Source organism: Sorex fumeus, unplaced genomic scaffold, assembly GCF_029834395.1.
Source record: "Sorex fumeus unplaced genomic scaffold, SorFum_2.1 ptg000011l, whole genome shotgun sequence".
NCBI classification, from domain to species: domain Eukaryota; kingdom Metazoa; phylum Chordata; class Mammalia; order Eulipotyphla; family Soricidae; genus Sorex; species Sorex fumeus.
Window position 1 is genome coordinate 4,439,183 of NW_026606068.1, and position 16,638 is coordinate 4,455,820.

At 56.1% G+C, this 16,638-nt stretch overlaps 1 protein-coding gene across 1 annotated transcript in view; it reads left to right on the forward strand.

Moving 5' to 3' along the window:
- Nucleotides 1-6,418: 6,418 nt before the first annotated feature.
- MTOR (mechanistic target of rapamycin kinase) overlaps nucleotides 6,419-16,638 on the forward strand; it is a 126,335-nt gene continuing 116,115 nt past the window's right edge. Inside the window, exons 1-7 of the mRNA XM_056110858.1 lie at nucleotides 6,419-6,621; nucleotides 7,558-7,666; nucleotides 8,602-8,834; nucleotides 9,490-9,690; nucleotides 10,443-10,577; nucleotides 15,304-15,579; nucleotides 15,663-15,771. Of these exons, the coding sequence (XP_055966833.1) occupies nucleotides 6,460-6,621; nucleotides 7,558-7,666; nucleotides 8,602-8,834; nucleotides 9,490-9,690; nucleotides 10,443-10,577; nucleotides 15,304-15,579; nucleotides 15,663-15,771 (1,225 nt within the window). The 5' untranslated portion in view covers nucleotides 6,419-6,459. The remainder of the gene's footprint in view (nucleotides 6,622-7,557; nucleotides 7,667-8,601; nucleotides 8,835-9,489; nucleotides 9,691-10,442; nucleotides 10,578-15,303; nucleotides 15,580-15,662; nucleotides 15,772-16,638) is intronic.

A 16,638-nucleotide genomic window follows, 5' to 3' on the forward strand; every position in this document is an offset into this window, starting at 1 on the left:
GGCTGGAGCGATAGCACAGCGGTAGGGCGTTTGCCTTGCGCGCAGCCAGCCCCTTCCGAGCTGGGTTTGATTCCTCCGCCCCTCTTGGAGAGCCTGGCAAACTACCGAGAGTATCTCACTCACACGGCAAAGCCTGGCAAGCTCCCCGTGACATATTCAATATGCCAAACACAGTAATAAGTCTCAAAAAATGGAGACGTTACTGGGCCCGCTCGAGCAAATCGATGAACAATGGGAGGACAGACAGTGCAGTGGGGCTGGGATATGACTTGAAGAACTGAAGCAAATGCTTGGTTTCCACTCGGTCTGGTTCCACTCAGCCACCAGGGAGCATTGCCCCGTGGCCCCCAGTTTAGCTGGACTGTACTACTGGGAATGCACCCCTGACCCCCACTGGAGAGGCAGAGAGAAAGAAAGAAGGAAGGAGAGGGGCTGGAGCGATAGCACAGCGGGTAGGATGTTTGCCTTGCACGTTACCGACCCGGGTTCGATTCCCACCATCCCATTTGGTCCCCCGGGCACCGCTAGGAGTAATTCCTGAGTACATGAGCCAGGAATAACCCCTGTGCATCGCCGGTATGACCCAAAAAGAAAAAGAAAAAAAGAAAGAGAAAAAAGAGAAAGGAAGAGGTATAGAAAAAAATAGAGAAAAGAAAATAATAGAAAAGAAAGAAAAAGAGAAAACTTTAGGACTGCATAACGACTAAATAAGTAGGAAGAAGTTGGTGTGAGGTCAAACTTTTCACAATATAATTTTTATCTATTTTGAGAATCAAATAGTGAGTATCTAACATATTAAAATGTTTAGTGACGTAAATAAAGATGTTTAACAGTAAAAATGTGACACTCTGAGGGATAATTACTGCACATTGGAATCTATGCAGGGCCTGGGGGCCGGAGCGATAATACAGCAGGTAGGGCGTTTGCCTTGCATGCGGCTGATCCGGGTTCGATCCCCAGCATCCCATATGGCCCCCGGAGCAATGCCAGGAGTAATTCCTGAGTGCAGAACCAAGAGCAGCCCCTGAGCATTGCTGGGTGTGATTCAAAAATTAAAAAAAAAAAATCTATGCAGTAAAATACATTGTAAGGGGCCAGCAACATAATACAACAGGTAGGGCATTTGCCTGGCACAAAACAAAACCATTCCAAGCCTAAAGCAGGAATCCTAAATACAGATTTTGAAATTGGACACAGAATATTAACAAATTTCTTTTTTAACGTGGTAGTTCAGGAATTTGGGAAACTTAACCTTTCCTCTTGTTTGTTTGCTTTGGGGACACCGCAGATAGGTGCAGGGCGGGGCTGACCCTGCTGGCTCTGAGGGCAGGGCGGTGAGCTCTGCCCCCGCTCAGGGATTATGCGGGTTGGCCTTTGTTCTGGTTTTTGGACCAGGAAGGCGTTCCCAGGGCTCGCTCCAGGCTCTGAGCTCGGGGACCACTCCTAGTGGCTCTGGAGTTGCTGGGGGTCGACATCCCACCCCAGGTCCACTAGGTGCAAGGCAGGTGTCCTCCTGCTGTACTGTCTCGTTAGCCAGAGGGTCAGCCCTTTGAGTCCACACGCAGGCCCAAGATGACCTCTCTTCTACTTATTGCACAAGCCTTAGATGGTAATGTGTGATTGCTTCCCACAACACTCTACAGCCCTGCTGTGTTTCCAGAATGCAAACAGACACATAAAGAAAAGGTTAGACTATAACTTAAGTTGTTTTATAACTTTATTTTGTGCTTCTTTTTAAATTTCTTTTCGTGGACACTCCCACGACTAAAGTTCCAGCGCCATCTCCTCCCCCCAAGCCCCCCCCCACTTACTCCCACCCTCTCCCCTTCCCCTTTGGGAACACCAGGTTTTCACCAGGACTTAGCTTTTTTGTCCTCCCTGTTTGTTCAGGCTCCTTTACTTGCTTTAATATACACCTTGTTTTCTCTTGTTTAAAGAACGGGAAATCTTTTTCCTTCTTAGCAAATTTTCATCTGTAATATTGCTACCAATGGCTATGGAATTTTTCCTTAATATAAGTGCACTGAATTTCTTTTTTTTTTTGTTTGGAAGGCACATCTGACCGTGCTCAGGGCTTACTCCTGCCCTCTGCAATCACTGCTGGCAGGGCTCAGGATCACTCCTAGGGGGGGCTCGGGGAAGCATAGGGGGTGGCGGGGATTGAACCCGGGTCAGAGGCGTGCAAGGCAAGCTCCCTACTCGACCTGCAACCTCTCCTTGCTCTCTTTTTATTTAGACTTAATGGAGAGGAGTTAAGCATTTTCAGTATTACAGCACAAGGTTTGACACAGACGTAGTCAAAGTTCACTATTAATTTTTGAAAGTATGTCTCTAAAGTGACGTTGCTGCGAGATGATTTGTAAATCACTGGTCACCACGGAGCTAGGGAGCTTTGCAAAAGTGGAGAAATCTGACGGCGTCTTGCAAAAAAAAAAAAGCACGTCAGAGTCGAGGCGCAGGTCCGTGAGCAAAGCGTGGCTTTCGCCCAGCTAACTGCTGGGGGCGCCGAGCCCGCCCGCTTTCTTCCCGCGCAAGAGACTCGGAATGAGGCGGGGCGGGGTCTCGAACCCGCGCCCTTCCGAGCGCCGTCGCGCCCGGACCGCGGACGGCGCGGGCACCACCCACGGGGCGGCGGGGGAACGCTAGGAGCGACGCACCGGAAGTGTGCGTGGAAGTGACTGGCGTCAACTCGCGTCCGATTGGCTCTCGCCGGCGGCCCGAGCCCGTCCTTCGTCTGCTACTGGCCGTCTGGTTTGTCTATTTGAATAGTCTCCGCCCCCGGAGAAGCCGGGTCCTGCAGGCTCCCGTCTCCTTCGTTGCGATTGGCTGGCGCCCCCGTCCATCTTCCCCTGGCGCCTGCCGATTGGCCCGCGGCTCTGGAGGCCGGCCCTCCTTCCCCCGGCTTAGAGGACAGAGAGGAAGGCGGGTGGCGGGGCCGGGGGGCCTCAAGTGGCGGCGGCGGCGGCGGCGGGGGCAGCCGAGGCCTTGGCCGAAGCCGCGCGGTGAGTGTGGGGCCTGGCCCCGGGCCCGAGGGTGGTGGGCCGGGGCCCCGCGCCGCGTGCGGGGGTCCCCCCCGCGCCGGCCCCGCGTCTCGGGCGCCGCCGGGCCCCCCGGCCCCCCGCCGGACAACGCCCACCCGGCGGGACCCCCGCGGACCCCGAGGCCGGCGCGGGCCTCCGGGCTGGACCCCGCGGCTCGCTCCGCCCGCGCCGCTCCCGGAAGGGACGAGGACCCGGGCCGGGCTGGCCCCCGCGTGGCCCGGCCGCTGCCCGCGCCGTCCCCTGCGCTGCTGCCCGGCCCGCCCGGTCCCCGGCCCGCCTGTCCCGGCCCGTCCTCTGCCCGCTCCGGCAGACCGCTCCTGTCCCTCGTTCGGTCCCCTGCCCCGTCCCCCGTCCCCTGCCCCGTCCCCTGTCTGGTCCCTCGTGTCCTGTCCCCTGCCCCCTGCCCCCTGCCCCGTCCCCTCTCGCCTGCCCCGTCCCCTGTCCGGTCCCTTGTGTCCCGTCCCCTGCCCCCTGTCCGGTCTCTCGTGTCCCGTCTCCTGTCCCATCCCCTGCCCCGTCCCCTGTCCCTTGCCCCGTCCCCTGTCTGGTCCCTCATGTCCTGTCCCCTGTCCCCTGCCCCCTGCCCCGTCCCCTCTCGCCTGCCCCGTCCCCTGTCCGGTCCCTTGTGTCCCATCCCCTGCCCCGTCCCCTGTCCCTTGCCCCGTCCCCTGTCTGGTCCCTTGTCCCCTGCCCCATCCCCTCTCGCCTGTCCCCTGCCCCGTCCCCTGTCCCTTGTCTGGTCCCTTGTGTCCTGTCCCCTGTCCCCTGCCCCTGTCAGGTCCCTTGTGTCTCATCCCCTGCCCCATTCTCTGCCCCATCACTTACTCCGTGTCTGCCCCGTCCCCTGTCCCCTGCCCTGTCCAGTCTTTCCCATCCCATCCCCTATCCTTTCCCATCCCATGTCCAGTCCCACCCCTCCTTGTCCTGTTGCTGCCTGTCCTACTTCCTGTCCACTCCTTTTCCCCATCCCCTGACCAGCCCTCCCCCATCCAGTCCCCTGTCCCATTTCCTGTCTAGTCCTGCCCAGTCCGGTCCGTTGTCCCGTCCCGTTCCCTCTCTAGTCCCACCCGCCTACCGTCCCACTCCCCTAACTGTCCCAACCCCGTCCTGTCCCATCGCTGGCAGCAGCAGGCCGGGCGCCCTGGAGAGGGGACATGTCCAACCTGGCTGTGAAGGGCCCAGAGTTTGCAGGCTCCCTGCAGAAAGAGAGAGAACGGGAAAGTGATCAGTCATTTTTAGCCTTAGAGCCTGCACAGCGAGGCTTTGTATATGAAACACACTAATTTTGCCCACTTCTTGGGGGCCAGGGGTGGGCCGCATCCGGCAATGCTCAGGGCTTCTCCTGGCTTTGTGCTTACCGGGCACTTGCAGTCCTGGGGGGCCGTCGGGGGTGCTGGGGATCGAACCTGGTTCGGCCGTGTGCAAGGCAAACGCCCATGCTGCTGTCGTGTATTACTGGCCTCTCTCTCTCTCTCTCTCTCTCTCTCTCTTTTAACCTTTTTAAGTTTCCTGGGAAATTTAAACGTGTGAAAAACTTCTGTTGACTTCTTTATACAGGGTTTTGGAAAGTGTTGTTATAGGTGTGACCCAAAACGCCAAAAAAAAAAGAAAAGAAAAAAAAGTTGTTAGAGGGTAAGAATAAATTTCCCTCTGCAAGTTGGACTCCCGAGGAAGGGGCAGTCTCAGGCATCTTTCCCATCCTGCCTGCCTCCAGTGTCCAGTCCGGCCGCACATAGTGAGAATAACGACCGTGATAACTTCAACTCGGGGTTCACTGTGTGCCCGGCTCTGTGCCCAGTGCTTGTTTCTGTTTTGTTTGTGGGGGGCCGAGCCCTGTGGTGCTCAGGGCTTACCCCCGACTCTGTTCTCGGGGATACTCATGGGGAGACCACATGTGCGGGTTGGCCGGGTGCGGGGCACACGTCCCTGCTGTATTATCACTCCAGCCCCTCGGTCCCTTAAATACTGATTTAAATATTTATTAAGTCACTTAGTGCTTCCATCAGCCTTTTGAGTTAGAGACTGTTTTATCCTCTAATTGCAACCGAGGAAACATGTTTCACTTATACTTCTCATGCTCTGTGACTTTGGGCTAGATTCAAGCCCAAGTCTTTTTTGGCAAGAGGGCCTACACTTAGCGCTGCTCAGGGCTTAGTCCTGTCTCGGCACTCAGGAGTCACTCCTGGCGGGGCTTGAGGGGCCATATGGGATGCCGGGGATGAAACCAGGCCAGCTGTGTGCAAGGTGAACACCCCGGCTGTGTTATGGCTCCAGCCCCAGCAAGCTCATTTTGAAAAAATATTTAATGATGGTGTCCAAGACCCTTGATCCATGTTCTTATGTTATCTCCAGTCCACTCCCTTTCATTATTTAAGTTTTTTTTTTCTTGTTTCTGCTTTTGGGCCACTCCTGGCAGTGATCAGAGCTTAATTCTGGCTCTGTGCACAAGGATCAGTCCTGGCAGTGCTCAGGGAAATGAAATGGGGTCTCAGGTCTCAGGGATCGAATCCGGGTCAGCTGTGTGCAAGGCAGGTGCCCTACTTGCTGTACTGATTTTTTTTTTTTTTAGTCTATTTGGGTCACACCCAGTGATGCTCAGGGGTTACTCCTGACTCTGCACTGAGTAATCACTCCTGGCGGTGCTCAGGGGACCATATGGGATGCCGGGGATCAAACCCAGGTCCGCTATGTGCAAGGCAGACGCCCTCCTGGCTGTCCTACCGCTCAGCCCCTTGCTGAACTTTCTCTGACTCTAATTTAGATTTTTCTTTTTTTTTGCTTTTTGGGTCACACCCAGCGATATACAGGGGTTAGTCCTGGCTCTGCACTCAGGAATTACTCCTGGTGGTGCTCAGGGGACCATATGGGATGCTGGGAATGAAACCCGGGTCGGCCGCGTGCAAGGCAAATGCCTTACCCGCTGTGCTATCTCTCCAGCCCCTAGATTTTTTTTTTAAAGCTTGTTGTTTGTTTTTTGGGGGCACTATGTCCAGCAGTCTTGGGGGATCGTATGGTGCCAGTGATTGAGCTTGCAGCTCCCATGTGCAAAAATGCTCGCGCCCCTGGGGCTGGAGAGATAGCACAGCGGGTAGGGCGTCTGCCTTGCACGCCACTGACCCGGGTTCGATTCCCAGCATCCCATATGGTCCCCTGAGCACCGCCAGGAGTAACTCCTGAGTGCAGAGCCAGGAGAAACCCCTGTGCATCGCCAGGTATACTCCCCCCAAAAAAAAGCAAAAAAAGAAAAAAATGCTCCCGCCCCTGAGCCCCCTCCCCAGCTCTGCCGGCATGTGTAGAAACCCCTGTTGGACCTTGGCTGGCCGCAGGTCTGGTGAGGATTCGGGGCCACACATCGACTCATCGCTGTTGTTACCCAGAATATTCAAGAAAGCTCCTCTCCGAAGACCCCGACGGCAAGATGCTCGGCACGGGCCCTGCCGCCGCCACCACGGCCGCCAGCTCGCCCAGCAACGTCAGCGTCCTGCAGCAGTTCGCCAGCGGCCTGAAGAGCCGCAATGAGGAGACCCGGGCCAAGGCCGCCAAGGAGCTCCAGCACTACGTCACCATGGAGCTCCGAGAGGTGAGGCCGCTGCTCTGGGCGGCCAGGGGCTGCGCACGGGGCTCCCTTCGGTCTAGGTTCTCCCTGACGGGCCCACGAGGATTTGGGCAACGCAGAGAGTCTTTTTATAAAAGACACCCGATTCCTCAGACCCAGGGGATGTGTGGTAGTGAACATCTCTATGATACTGTTTATTTAGGTCATGAGGCCGTTTTAAGAGTCAGCATAGAGTCAGTCGTTTTTCTTTCTTTTACCTCTCCTCGACCATTAGTTCTTTCTGCCTGATGTTGGGGGTTGGGATGGGTTTGAAAAGATGACCACTTTATTTTTTATTTTTTAAATTTTTTTGCTTTTTGGATCACACCCAGCGATGCTCAAGGGTTACTCCTGGCTCCGCAGTCAGGAATTGCTCCTGGCAGTGCTCGGGGGAACCATCCGGGATGCCGGGGGTCGAACTTGGGTCTGCCGCATGCAAAGCAAACGCCTTCCCCGCTGTACTATTGCTCCGGCCCAAGAGGGCCTCTTTATAAAATACTGACCAGGTTTGAGGATGGGTTCGTGTCCATAATCCTCTGCTCCCTTGGCACGGGGTAGATAGAACCTGGAATAAGGTATTCCCTGCTGTGAAGTTGACACTCAATAATTTTTGTTAAATAAACTTAAGAATTGGGAGTTCGGCTGCCCTGAAGTTTGTTTTTGTGTCACATCATGCTGTGCTCAGGGCTTGCTCCTAGCTTCGGGCTCAGGGGTCGCTCCTGGCTGCCTTGGGGACCATCAGTGGTTCCAGGGGTGGGACCTTGGCAAGCCCCTTCCCTGCTCTACAGTCTTAAGCTATGGAAACACGCAGCGGCTTTGTCGTCTTCGATTTGAACTGCACCTTGCAGGTCCAGATCTTCGGGAAGCCCCCCCGCCCCCTCACGGAGACAGAGCTGGTTCCCAGCCCGTCTTTCTTTGCAGATGAGTCAAGAGGAATCTACCCGCTTCTATGATCAGCTCAACCACCACATCTTCGAACTGGTTTCCAGCTCAGATGCCAACGAGAGGAAAGGTGGCATTTTGGCCATAGGTAAGGTCGGAGTCTGATGACAACAGCAGAATGAAGATTCTCTTGAGTTGACTGAAATTTGTTTGGCCTTATCTGGCGGCGGTGCTCCGAGTTCCTGGGGAGGCCGTGTAGTGCCAGGGAGTGACCCGGGGACTCCCACGTGCAAAGTGAGCTCCAGCCCTTCGCATTATCTCCCCGGCCCTGAAGGACGTCAGTTTAGAGGGGACCGTTGTGTCCACTAGGTCCTGTGTCCACTCTCTGCCATGTGGTTTATTCTTGGGTCCTTTTTCCCCCTGGGCCCTGTTATTCGGGTCTCGAGACAAAGCCCGTGTCAAGGCTGGGACCTCAGGGAGGTTGCCCAGAGATCTGCCCGCGGCAAGGCGGGAGCCACCTGCCTTCCCACTGCCAAGGCTGCTCTTGTGGCTTCTGGCTTTTCTGTGGGTCAGCTTTCAGCACACTGAGACTCAAAAGGAAAAGCGAAGTAAGGGACAGTGAATTTAAAAAAAGTCATTTTCACTCACAGGATTGTCAGCACTTTTGCAAAGGATGATTCCTTTGCAGTGTATTTTCTTTTTCTTGACAAGACTAATTATATATACAAAAATGAGATTATTGTGCTCTAGGTAAGTAATTCTGACATAAATGTCCAACCTGTTGGCTGCAAGGAAAACGATCTGGGACCGAAGTGTGTTTGCTTTGCACGTGGCTGACCCCAGTTCAATCCCCAGCATCCTATACGGCCCCCTTAGCACCTCCAGGAGTGATTCCTGAGTGCAGAGTCAGGAGTAAGCCCTGAGCACCGCTGGATGTGGCCAAAAATCCAAAACAGCCAAAAGAAAGGGCTCTTGAGCAGCGGGGGTTGCCGTCTGCTCCCGGGAAGGACAGTCCCGCTGGCACCTCTGAGCCGAGGCCTCCGCTTACCCCGTGTCCCGCCCCTTCTGCTTCTTCTCTTCCAGCCAGCCTCATAGGAGTGGAAGGTGGGAATTCCACCCGGATTGGGAGATTTGCTAACTACCTTCGGAACCTCCTCCCCTCCAATGACCCGGTTGTCATGGAAATGGCTTCCAAAGCCATCGGCCGCCTGGCCATGGCTGGGGACACTTTCACGGCCGAGTACGTGGAGTTTGAGGTGAAGCGAGCCCTGGAGTGGCTGGGTGCCGATCGCAACGAGGGCCGGAGACACGCAGCTGTGAGTGCCCCCCGGGGTGCCCGCGTGCTCGGGGTCTGAAACTCAGAGAGGGGCCCCCGGGGCAGCGCGGTCTACTTCTCGACGCCTCGAGCATTGCTTTCCTAGGCTGGCGGGATGGGCCAGACTCCAGGCTGGCGGGATGGGGGAGCGTCTGCTCCGAGGAGAGAGGGTCTTGGCACGGAACGTGACTGTTAGCACCAGAGCAGCGAGCCTAGAGCCGTGGTGGGCACGCGTGCTGGACCTCCGTTCCAGGCTCAGCTCGCCTTCTCCTGACGCTAACTTAGGGCAGCCTCTGATTTTCAGTTCTTTCCACCCTCAAATGAAGATAATAGCAAGATTAAATATTAAAAGGATTCTTCACTGTTTCATAAATACTGATGTATTCCAAGCGTGGGTCTAGCCTGGCAGCGTACTCGGCCTGAAACGCCCGCCCTGCTGGTGCTTACATTCTCTGGTATACCCTAGGACAGTGAACACCGAGGTGTTTAGTCATCGTTTACCTTTCTGTCCTGAATCCCAGTGTTCCCTTGCTGACAGAGTGGGTGAGCCTCTCTTTTCCCGGGGTCCTCAGACTCTAGGATGCGAGAAGCCTGCATCCCTGAGAGAACACGCCCCTGGGTGCAGGCGGGTGTCCTTAGTGTGCCTCTTCCTCCAGGTCCTGGTGCTCCGCGAGCTGGCCATCAGCGTGCCCACCTTCTTCTTCCAGCAAGTGCAGCCCTTCTTTGACAACATCTTTGTGGCCGTGTGGGACCCTAAGCAGGCCATCCGCGAGGGAGCCGTGGCAGCCCTGCGGGCCTGTCTGATCCTTACCACCCAGCGGGAGCCGAAGGAAATGCAGAAGCCACAGTGGTACAGGGTGAGGACAGGGTCACATTCCTGTGCCTGCAGAGCACGCGTTGATCTGGTATCACCTGCCTTCAAGGGTAATCCCGGGCCCCTTGCCACAGAGCAAGGCTCACATCTGTGCTTGGTTTCACATGAATTTCCAGGTTCAGTCTGAATCAATACATCATTTTATTTCCATTAGAGGAAAAATCCATTGATGACCACGTTATTGTTTGATGTACTGCTAGGAATGAAAATGATTCTAATTGGACTGACTGCATATCTGATTATCTTATAAATAATTATAAGATATTTCTTTTCAGTAATGTTAAAATGTGGGGAAGTGGGTGTTTCTGAATCTTACTAATTCAGAAAGTGTTGGTTTTCTCTTTCGTATCCTGACTTCTCTGCTTATTACTGCTGCCACAAGATTTTGCCTGGTGTGGGACAGTAGAAGTAACTCAGTGATAGTATACATGCTTTTCATACTATCCTGGATTTGATCCTTGGCACTGCAGACAACAAAACAAAACAAAAACCTAGGACCTGGGTTCTAATACGGCTTGTGACATGACCTGGACTTTAATTTCAGAAGCCCCTGAGCTTAGTCTGTCAATTGGGATGGAATGGTGTCCTTCCTCAGTAAGCCACGTTAAGTGAGGGGATTGACAGATTAGCTGGTTGGTGACACTGGCGCAAGTTGCCGAGAACCCCTTGTGTCTGGGTCCCCAGTATCCTTCTGACTGAACCCCGGTGACCCGAGCGTTCCCTGTCTCTGTCTAGCACACGTTTGAAGAAGCAGAGAAGGGCTTTGACGAGACCTTGGCCAAGGAGAAGGGCATGAATCGAGACGACCGGATTCACGGGGCCCTGCTCATCCTCAACGAGCTGGTCCGGATCAGCAGCATGGAGGGAGAGGTGAGAAGCCGCGTCGGCATCTGGGCGCCGGCCCTGCCGTGAGCAAGGCCACGAGAGTCTTTCCTCCTGGAGCTGACTTTTTAAATTTTTTTTTAAATTTTATTGAATCACGGTGAGAGAGTTACAAAGCTTTCATGTTTGAGATTTAGCCATAAAATGATCGAACACCCGTCCCTCCACCAGTGCACATTCTGCACCACCAGTGTCCCCAGTATTCCCCCCCACCCAACCCAGTCCTCACCCAGCCTCTATGGCAAACAATTTCCCCAATACTATCTCTCTAGTGTTGGGCATTATGTTTTGCCCAAATTTTCCTACCACTGTTCAAGCCTGCCTGCCGGGGCAGGCACTAGATAATTTATTTTCCCTTGGTCATTTTGAATATCATGAGAGTTCACGCGGCTGCAAAGTGGCCACGTGGAGTGGACATTGTGTAGGAGAGATGGGAAGAAGACAGGCTCATATCAGACAGTGGCAAGTTCTAGGAAGAGATAGGTTGGACGTCCTAGGGGAGGGGGCCGGGGGTCAGGAAGACCCCCTTCATGTGCTGCCGTTTTAGCTGAACGGGCAGGGAGAGAACCGGACTATCCAAGTGGCAGTAAGAAGTGAAGTGTGGGTGGTCCCCCAGGGGTGAGGGCGCCAGGCCGGGTGCGTGAGCCTCTCGGTCCCGGGCCACTGGCTCAGTCACTGTCGTGGCCCTCGGGGGAGCTGCCAGCCTGGGAGAGGAGCGCCGTGCTGTGAGAGCAGGGTTGCGGGCTGGGAGGTGTGTCAGCTCCAGAAGCAGCTGTGAGGACCAGCCAAAGGGGAGAATTTCATGGTAGGAACGGAGGAGTCCTCAGGCCTCCGGCACAGCTGACCCGGGAAAGGTGATGGGGCATGCAGGGCTTCTGTCCGTGGCCCCTGAGTGCTGCCGAAGTGCTCTGCTTGGCCGGGAGCAGCCCTAGGGGAGTGTGGCCTCGTGGCAGGCTGAGCCAGGGCCCTCGGAGCTGGAGGGTCGCTCTCATGGCTCCCCAGAGTGATCTGTAATTAGGCTGTTGCGGTGGTTTTGGGGATCGCGGTGGTACTGGCTGACTGGCAGTGGGCACAGAGTAGCTTCACATGGCTCGTCCTTGGGAGAAGGTTCCTCGGGGTAGTGCTGTCACGAGCAGGTGGAGGTGGGGTGACACCCCAGGGCTTATGATCTGGCCGTGCCGGGATTTGGAAGCAGCGTGTTCCTATTACTTCCCTCCTTTACCGGGGGTGCTGGGGGTGGGCATGTTTTGGATAATAACTGGCGGTGTTTGGACGACTCCTGATTCTGTGCTCGGGTCACACCCCGCAATGCTCAGGGCACTGTGTGATTTTGATGATGGAACTCGAGCCGTCTACGTGCAGAACGGGCCCTTAGAGTCTCTCCGTTTTCTTCAGTCTCGACAGGGATCTTACCCGCCTCGTGGGTCTCCTATGAGCTCTTGAAATAGAAAATGAGGAAAACAGATCGAGAGCAGCAGCCCCTGGGAGTTCCCCACCCATCTCTTACTGACGGTTTCCAGATAACTCTGGATCTTCGTTTCTTCCCGTAAAACAGGGCGGTAACACTGAACTCATGAATTTCAGTTAAATAACACTCATGATGGTGCGTTATAAAATCTAAAGGACTAGAGACATAGTACAGGGGTTAAAGTGCTCGCCTTGCATGCTGCCGACCTGAGCTCAAACCTTAGCACACCACCTCAGGTCCTCTGAGCTCCACCAGGAGTGACCCTGAGCACAGAGCCTGGAGTAAGCCCTGAGCACAGCCAGGTGTGTCTCCCAAAACAAAAAGCGATCCAAACATTAGGTATTAAAATTTCATAATCGTTTCTGATTCAGTAGATCTTAATTGAACATCTACTCTGAGCCAGCTGCACCCTCCGAGCTAGAATTAAGATTCTGTTCTGCTAGCAGGACGAAGACCACAGGACACTAGTGAAAAAACACGTAGAGGGCAGCGTATGGTGACAGAGTGGGGAGGGAAGGGGAGGGAACCGTGGCGTAAGGGTCACCTCCTCAGATCTAGGGGACATTTGAGCAGGTTGCAGAGACCGAGGCAGCAGAAAGCAGCTTGAGTTAGGAAGCAGGACGGCGTCTGCGTGTTCGGGAAAGCAGTGGGCGAGGGGAGGACATGTCCCCTTGGACACGAAGCCATTGCATGGTGGTGTATGAAAGAGGAAACTCCTGGGGCTGGAGCAATAGCACAGCGGGGAGGGCGTTTGCCTTGCACGCGGCCAACCCAGGTTCGATTCCCAGCATCCCATATGGTCCCCTGAGCACCGCCAGGAGTAATTCCTGAGCGCATGAACCAGGAGTAACTCCTGTGCATCGCCGGGTGTGACCCAAAAAGAAAAACAAAAAAGAAAGAAAGAAGAAACTCCTTGTGGGTTCCCCCCCCCTTTTGGGTCACACCCAGTGATGCACAGGGGTTACTCCTGGCTCTGCACTCAGAAATTACCTCTGGTGGTGCTCAGGGAACCATATGGGATGCCGGGGATCGAACCTGAGTCAGCCGCGTGCAAGGCAAATGCCCTCCCCACTGTGCTGTCACTCTGGCCCCTCCTTGTGGGTTTTGAGCGGCGGAATGGCACTGGACTCATGTTTCGGATGGACGGCCCGGCTCTGTCGAGATGGAGCCATCAGAGGAGCAGTTCTGCGGCCCTCCATCTAGCTGGGATGACCCGTTGCAGCCTCTGAGAGGGCCTTGCAGTTGGGGCAGAGTGGGAAGGACGGATTTGAAGGAAGAGGCTGGATTCCTCTTTCGAGGGGACAGGCCGGGGAACGCCCAGCGGTGCTGAGCTTTTTCCTGGCTCTGCCCCATGCAGGGATCACTCCTGGAAGGGCTCAGGGGACCGCTTGTCGTGCTTGGGATTGAATCCGGGTGGGCTGCGTGCACGGCGAGCACTTTCACCTGCTGCACTGTGGCTCCGGCCAGTGACTGGATTCTGAGTATGGGATACAGAAAGTGGAAGAAGAGAAAGAGTCGAAGCTTTTGGCCTGCGCATCTGGGAAGGTGGATTGGGCTGATCAGGAGGGGAGGCCTCTAGGGAAGGGGTGGGCTTGGGCGATAAGGTCAGAGATTGACTTTTTTCTTTTTTTTTTTTTTTTAATTTTTGGGCCACACCCAGCAGTGTTCAGGGCTTATTCCTGCCTCTGTGCTCAGGGATCCCTCCTGGTGGGACTCAGGACTGTATGGCTAGTGGGAATCTAACCAGGGTCAGCCAGCCGCCTGCCAGGCGAGTGCTGTGCTCTCTCCCGGACCCCCGGAGTTTCCTTTTGCGTACGCCGAGTTGGGCCTCTGAGCAGACAGCTGGTTCTGGGGGAGAGGCAGATTTCGGAGTCATCAACACAGGGATGTTTTGAGATCGGATGAGGACCACAGAGGGCACACGGAGTCTGAGAGCCGGCGGGGGAATCAGGAAAGACGAAGCGGGGCAGCTGAGGCAGGGATGGAGGCCTGGAAAGCTCAGGATGTCAGAATCCAGCCTAAGAGGCACTTGGTGACCTTGGGAAAATTTTTTTCTTTTGGTTTTGGGGCTGTTCCCAGTGATGCTCCCGCGTTACTCCTGGTGGTGCGTCAGGGGCCACCTGGGATGCCGGGCACTGGGCCCTGGTTGGCCGCGTGCAGGGCCAGCTTGCACGGTATAGCTTGTACTAGAGCTCCGGCACCTTGACGGTATATATAAAGATATTTTTAGTGCATTTACCTGTGTTAAGAAAAGTTTGAAAATTTGGAAAATTCCTTATTTTCTCTCTTTCTCAGTGTGGACTGTAGGGGGATGGGGTCTCAGGCAGCCCCTGGCTTGGGGTGGGTGGGATTCCCAACAGTCCGCTTGTCACGTTCCTCCTAGGCAGTTACTAGAGTTCGGAGAAAAAGAACTTGTCTGGTGCTGGAGTTTATGTTGGGACAGATTGTTCTTTTTTGGGGGGGTGGGGGTGGTCACTGTGAAATGACCAAGTTGTTCACAGCTGGGTTTCAGGCACACAGTGTTCCATCACTGCCCCCTTCCCCAGTTCCTGCACCCCACCACCATTGCCCCCCGCCCGCTGGGAGAGCCGGGCGTTCCCACGAGGGTGCTGGTGTGAGACTGTCACGTTGTGGTGGGGTCTCTCCCGGGGGCCCTGGGGCCTCTGAGAGTACGGAGCAGCTTCCCCGCTGAGAGGGAGGCCCGCCTGTGTTGAGTAGGAGCCGCCCTTCTGCCTGGGGAGACGGCTCAGGGTTTATATGGGCTCCCCCCCCACCCCCCACCGCCAGTGCCTGGCTCTGCCCCTCCCCCAGCAGTCGGTGTGTCCCGGAGGCCCCCAGCACTGAGATACAAGGGCACTGCTTAAGTGGCTACCACCCCCCCTCCCCAAATTCTGAAAGAAATCACAATTCTTTCCTTTTTTCCTTTTTGGGTCACACCCAGTGATGGTCAGGGTAACACCCGGTTCTGCATTCAAAGATCACTCTTGGACTCTTGGTGGTGCTTGGGGGACCATATGGGACGCCGGGGATCGAACCCCGGTCAGCTGCGTGCAAGGCAAACACCCTCCCTCACTGTGGCCCAAAGTCAAGATTCTTAAGAGAAGAGCCCCCCCCCACCCCCCGCTGCCCCCGCCCTCTCCCCCACACACAGTTTGGCGATGTTTGCGTCAGGCCTGGGCAGGTGGGCGGGCTCCGCGGCGTTGGGCCGAGAGCCCTGCGTGAGTGAGACTCCCACCCCGCACGCAGCGCCTGAGAGAAGAAATGGAAGAGATCACCCAGCAGCAGCTGGTGCACGACAAGTACTGCAGAGACCTCATGGGCTTCGGGGCGAAGCCGCGGCACATCACCCCCTTCACCAGCTTCCAGGCCGCGCCGCCCCAGCAGTCCAACGCCTTGGGGGGCCTGCTGGGGTACAGCTCTCACCAAGGCCTCCTGGGCTTCGGGGCCTCGCCCAGCCCAGCCAAGTCCACCCTGGTGGAGAGCCGGTGTTGCCGAGACTTGATGGAGGAGAAGTTCGACCAGGTAAGCGGCTGGCGGCCACTCTCCCTCCCCCCGGGCCCCGGGCCGCCCCGTTCGCCTCCGACACGTTGCCCCCCGCCCCCCAGGTCTGCCAGTGGGTGTTGAAGTGCAGGAATAGCAAGAACGCGCTGATCCAAATGACGATCCTTAATCTGCTGCCTCGCTTGGCCGCCTTCCGACCTTCTGCCTTCACAGGTGAGGATGGCCAAGGAAACCGTCGGTCCCCGTTTTCGGGCGATTAAGCAGGAGTGGTTCCAGAACATCAGTCTGCCTCTCCTCCTGAGCTGCTGCGGGAATCACGTCTGGTCTCTCTCCCGCGTGCCCGGTGCAGAGGCAGTGGCCTGGCCGATACGCTGTGGGTGCCCTCACTTGCACTCAGGAATCACTCCTGGCGGTGCTCGGGGGACCATATGGGATGCCGGGGATCGAACCCAGGTCGGTCGCGTGCAAGGCAAATGCCCTACCCGCTGTGCTATCGCTCCGGCCCCCGGGTGCCCTCTCTTGTGCCACTCCTCGCTGGGCACCGTTGGTCCTTGCCTCCTGGAGCCGGCCGGCCCAGCTCGGGTGCTGACATCCCTGGGGCCTCCAGAAAAGTTATTTTTGCCTTGTAGCTCTGTGGAGAGGGGTTGGCATCAGATGTGGGCGAATCCTGCCCGCTTCTTCACTTTGACTCTGGCCAGGGCCCCCAGAATCCCAGTCCTGCCTCTCAAGAGTCACGGCAGTGCCTGAGTGTCTGCATGCGGCCTTCACAGAGCAAGCCCCGAGAGACGGGAGCCTTTAGTTGCTGCCTCGGACCACTTCACCTCTGTTTTAGAAATCTGTGAGAATTAGGACTCCGGTGGCCTGTTCCTACTTAGTGTCCAGTGTCACCTCCTTGCGTGTGCTGCGCGCAGTAATGCCATTGGGACATCTTGGTGCCCGTTGCCCGAGACACATGCAGGAGAGCGCCAGGTGCCCGAGTTGCCGGCCAGCCTGCCCCCGGCAGATGCCCGTCCCCAGCTCACACCCCCCTCGTGCCACCTCTCCCAGATGGAGCGCGGGAGAAATATTGCTGGTGAGGTG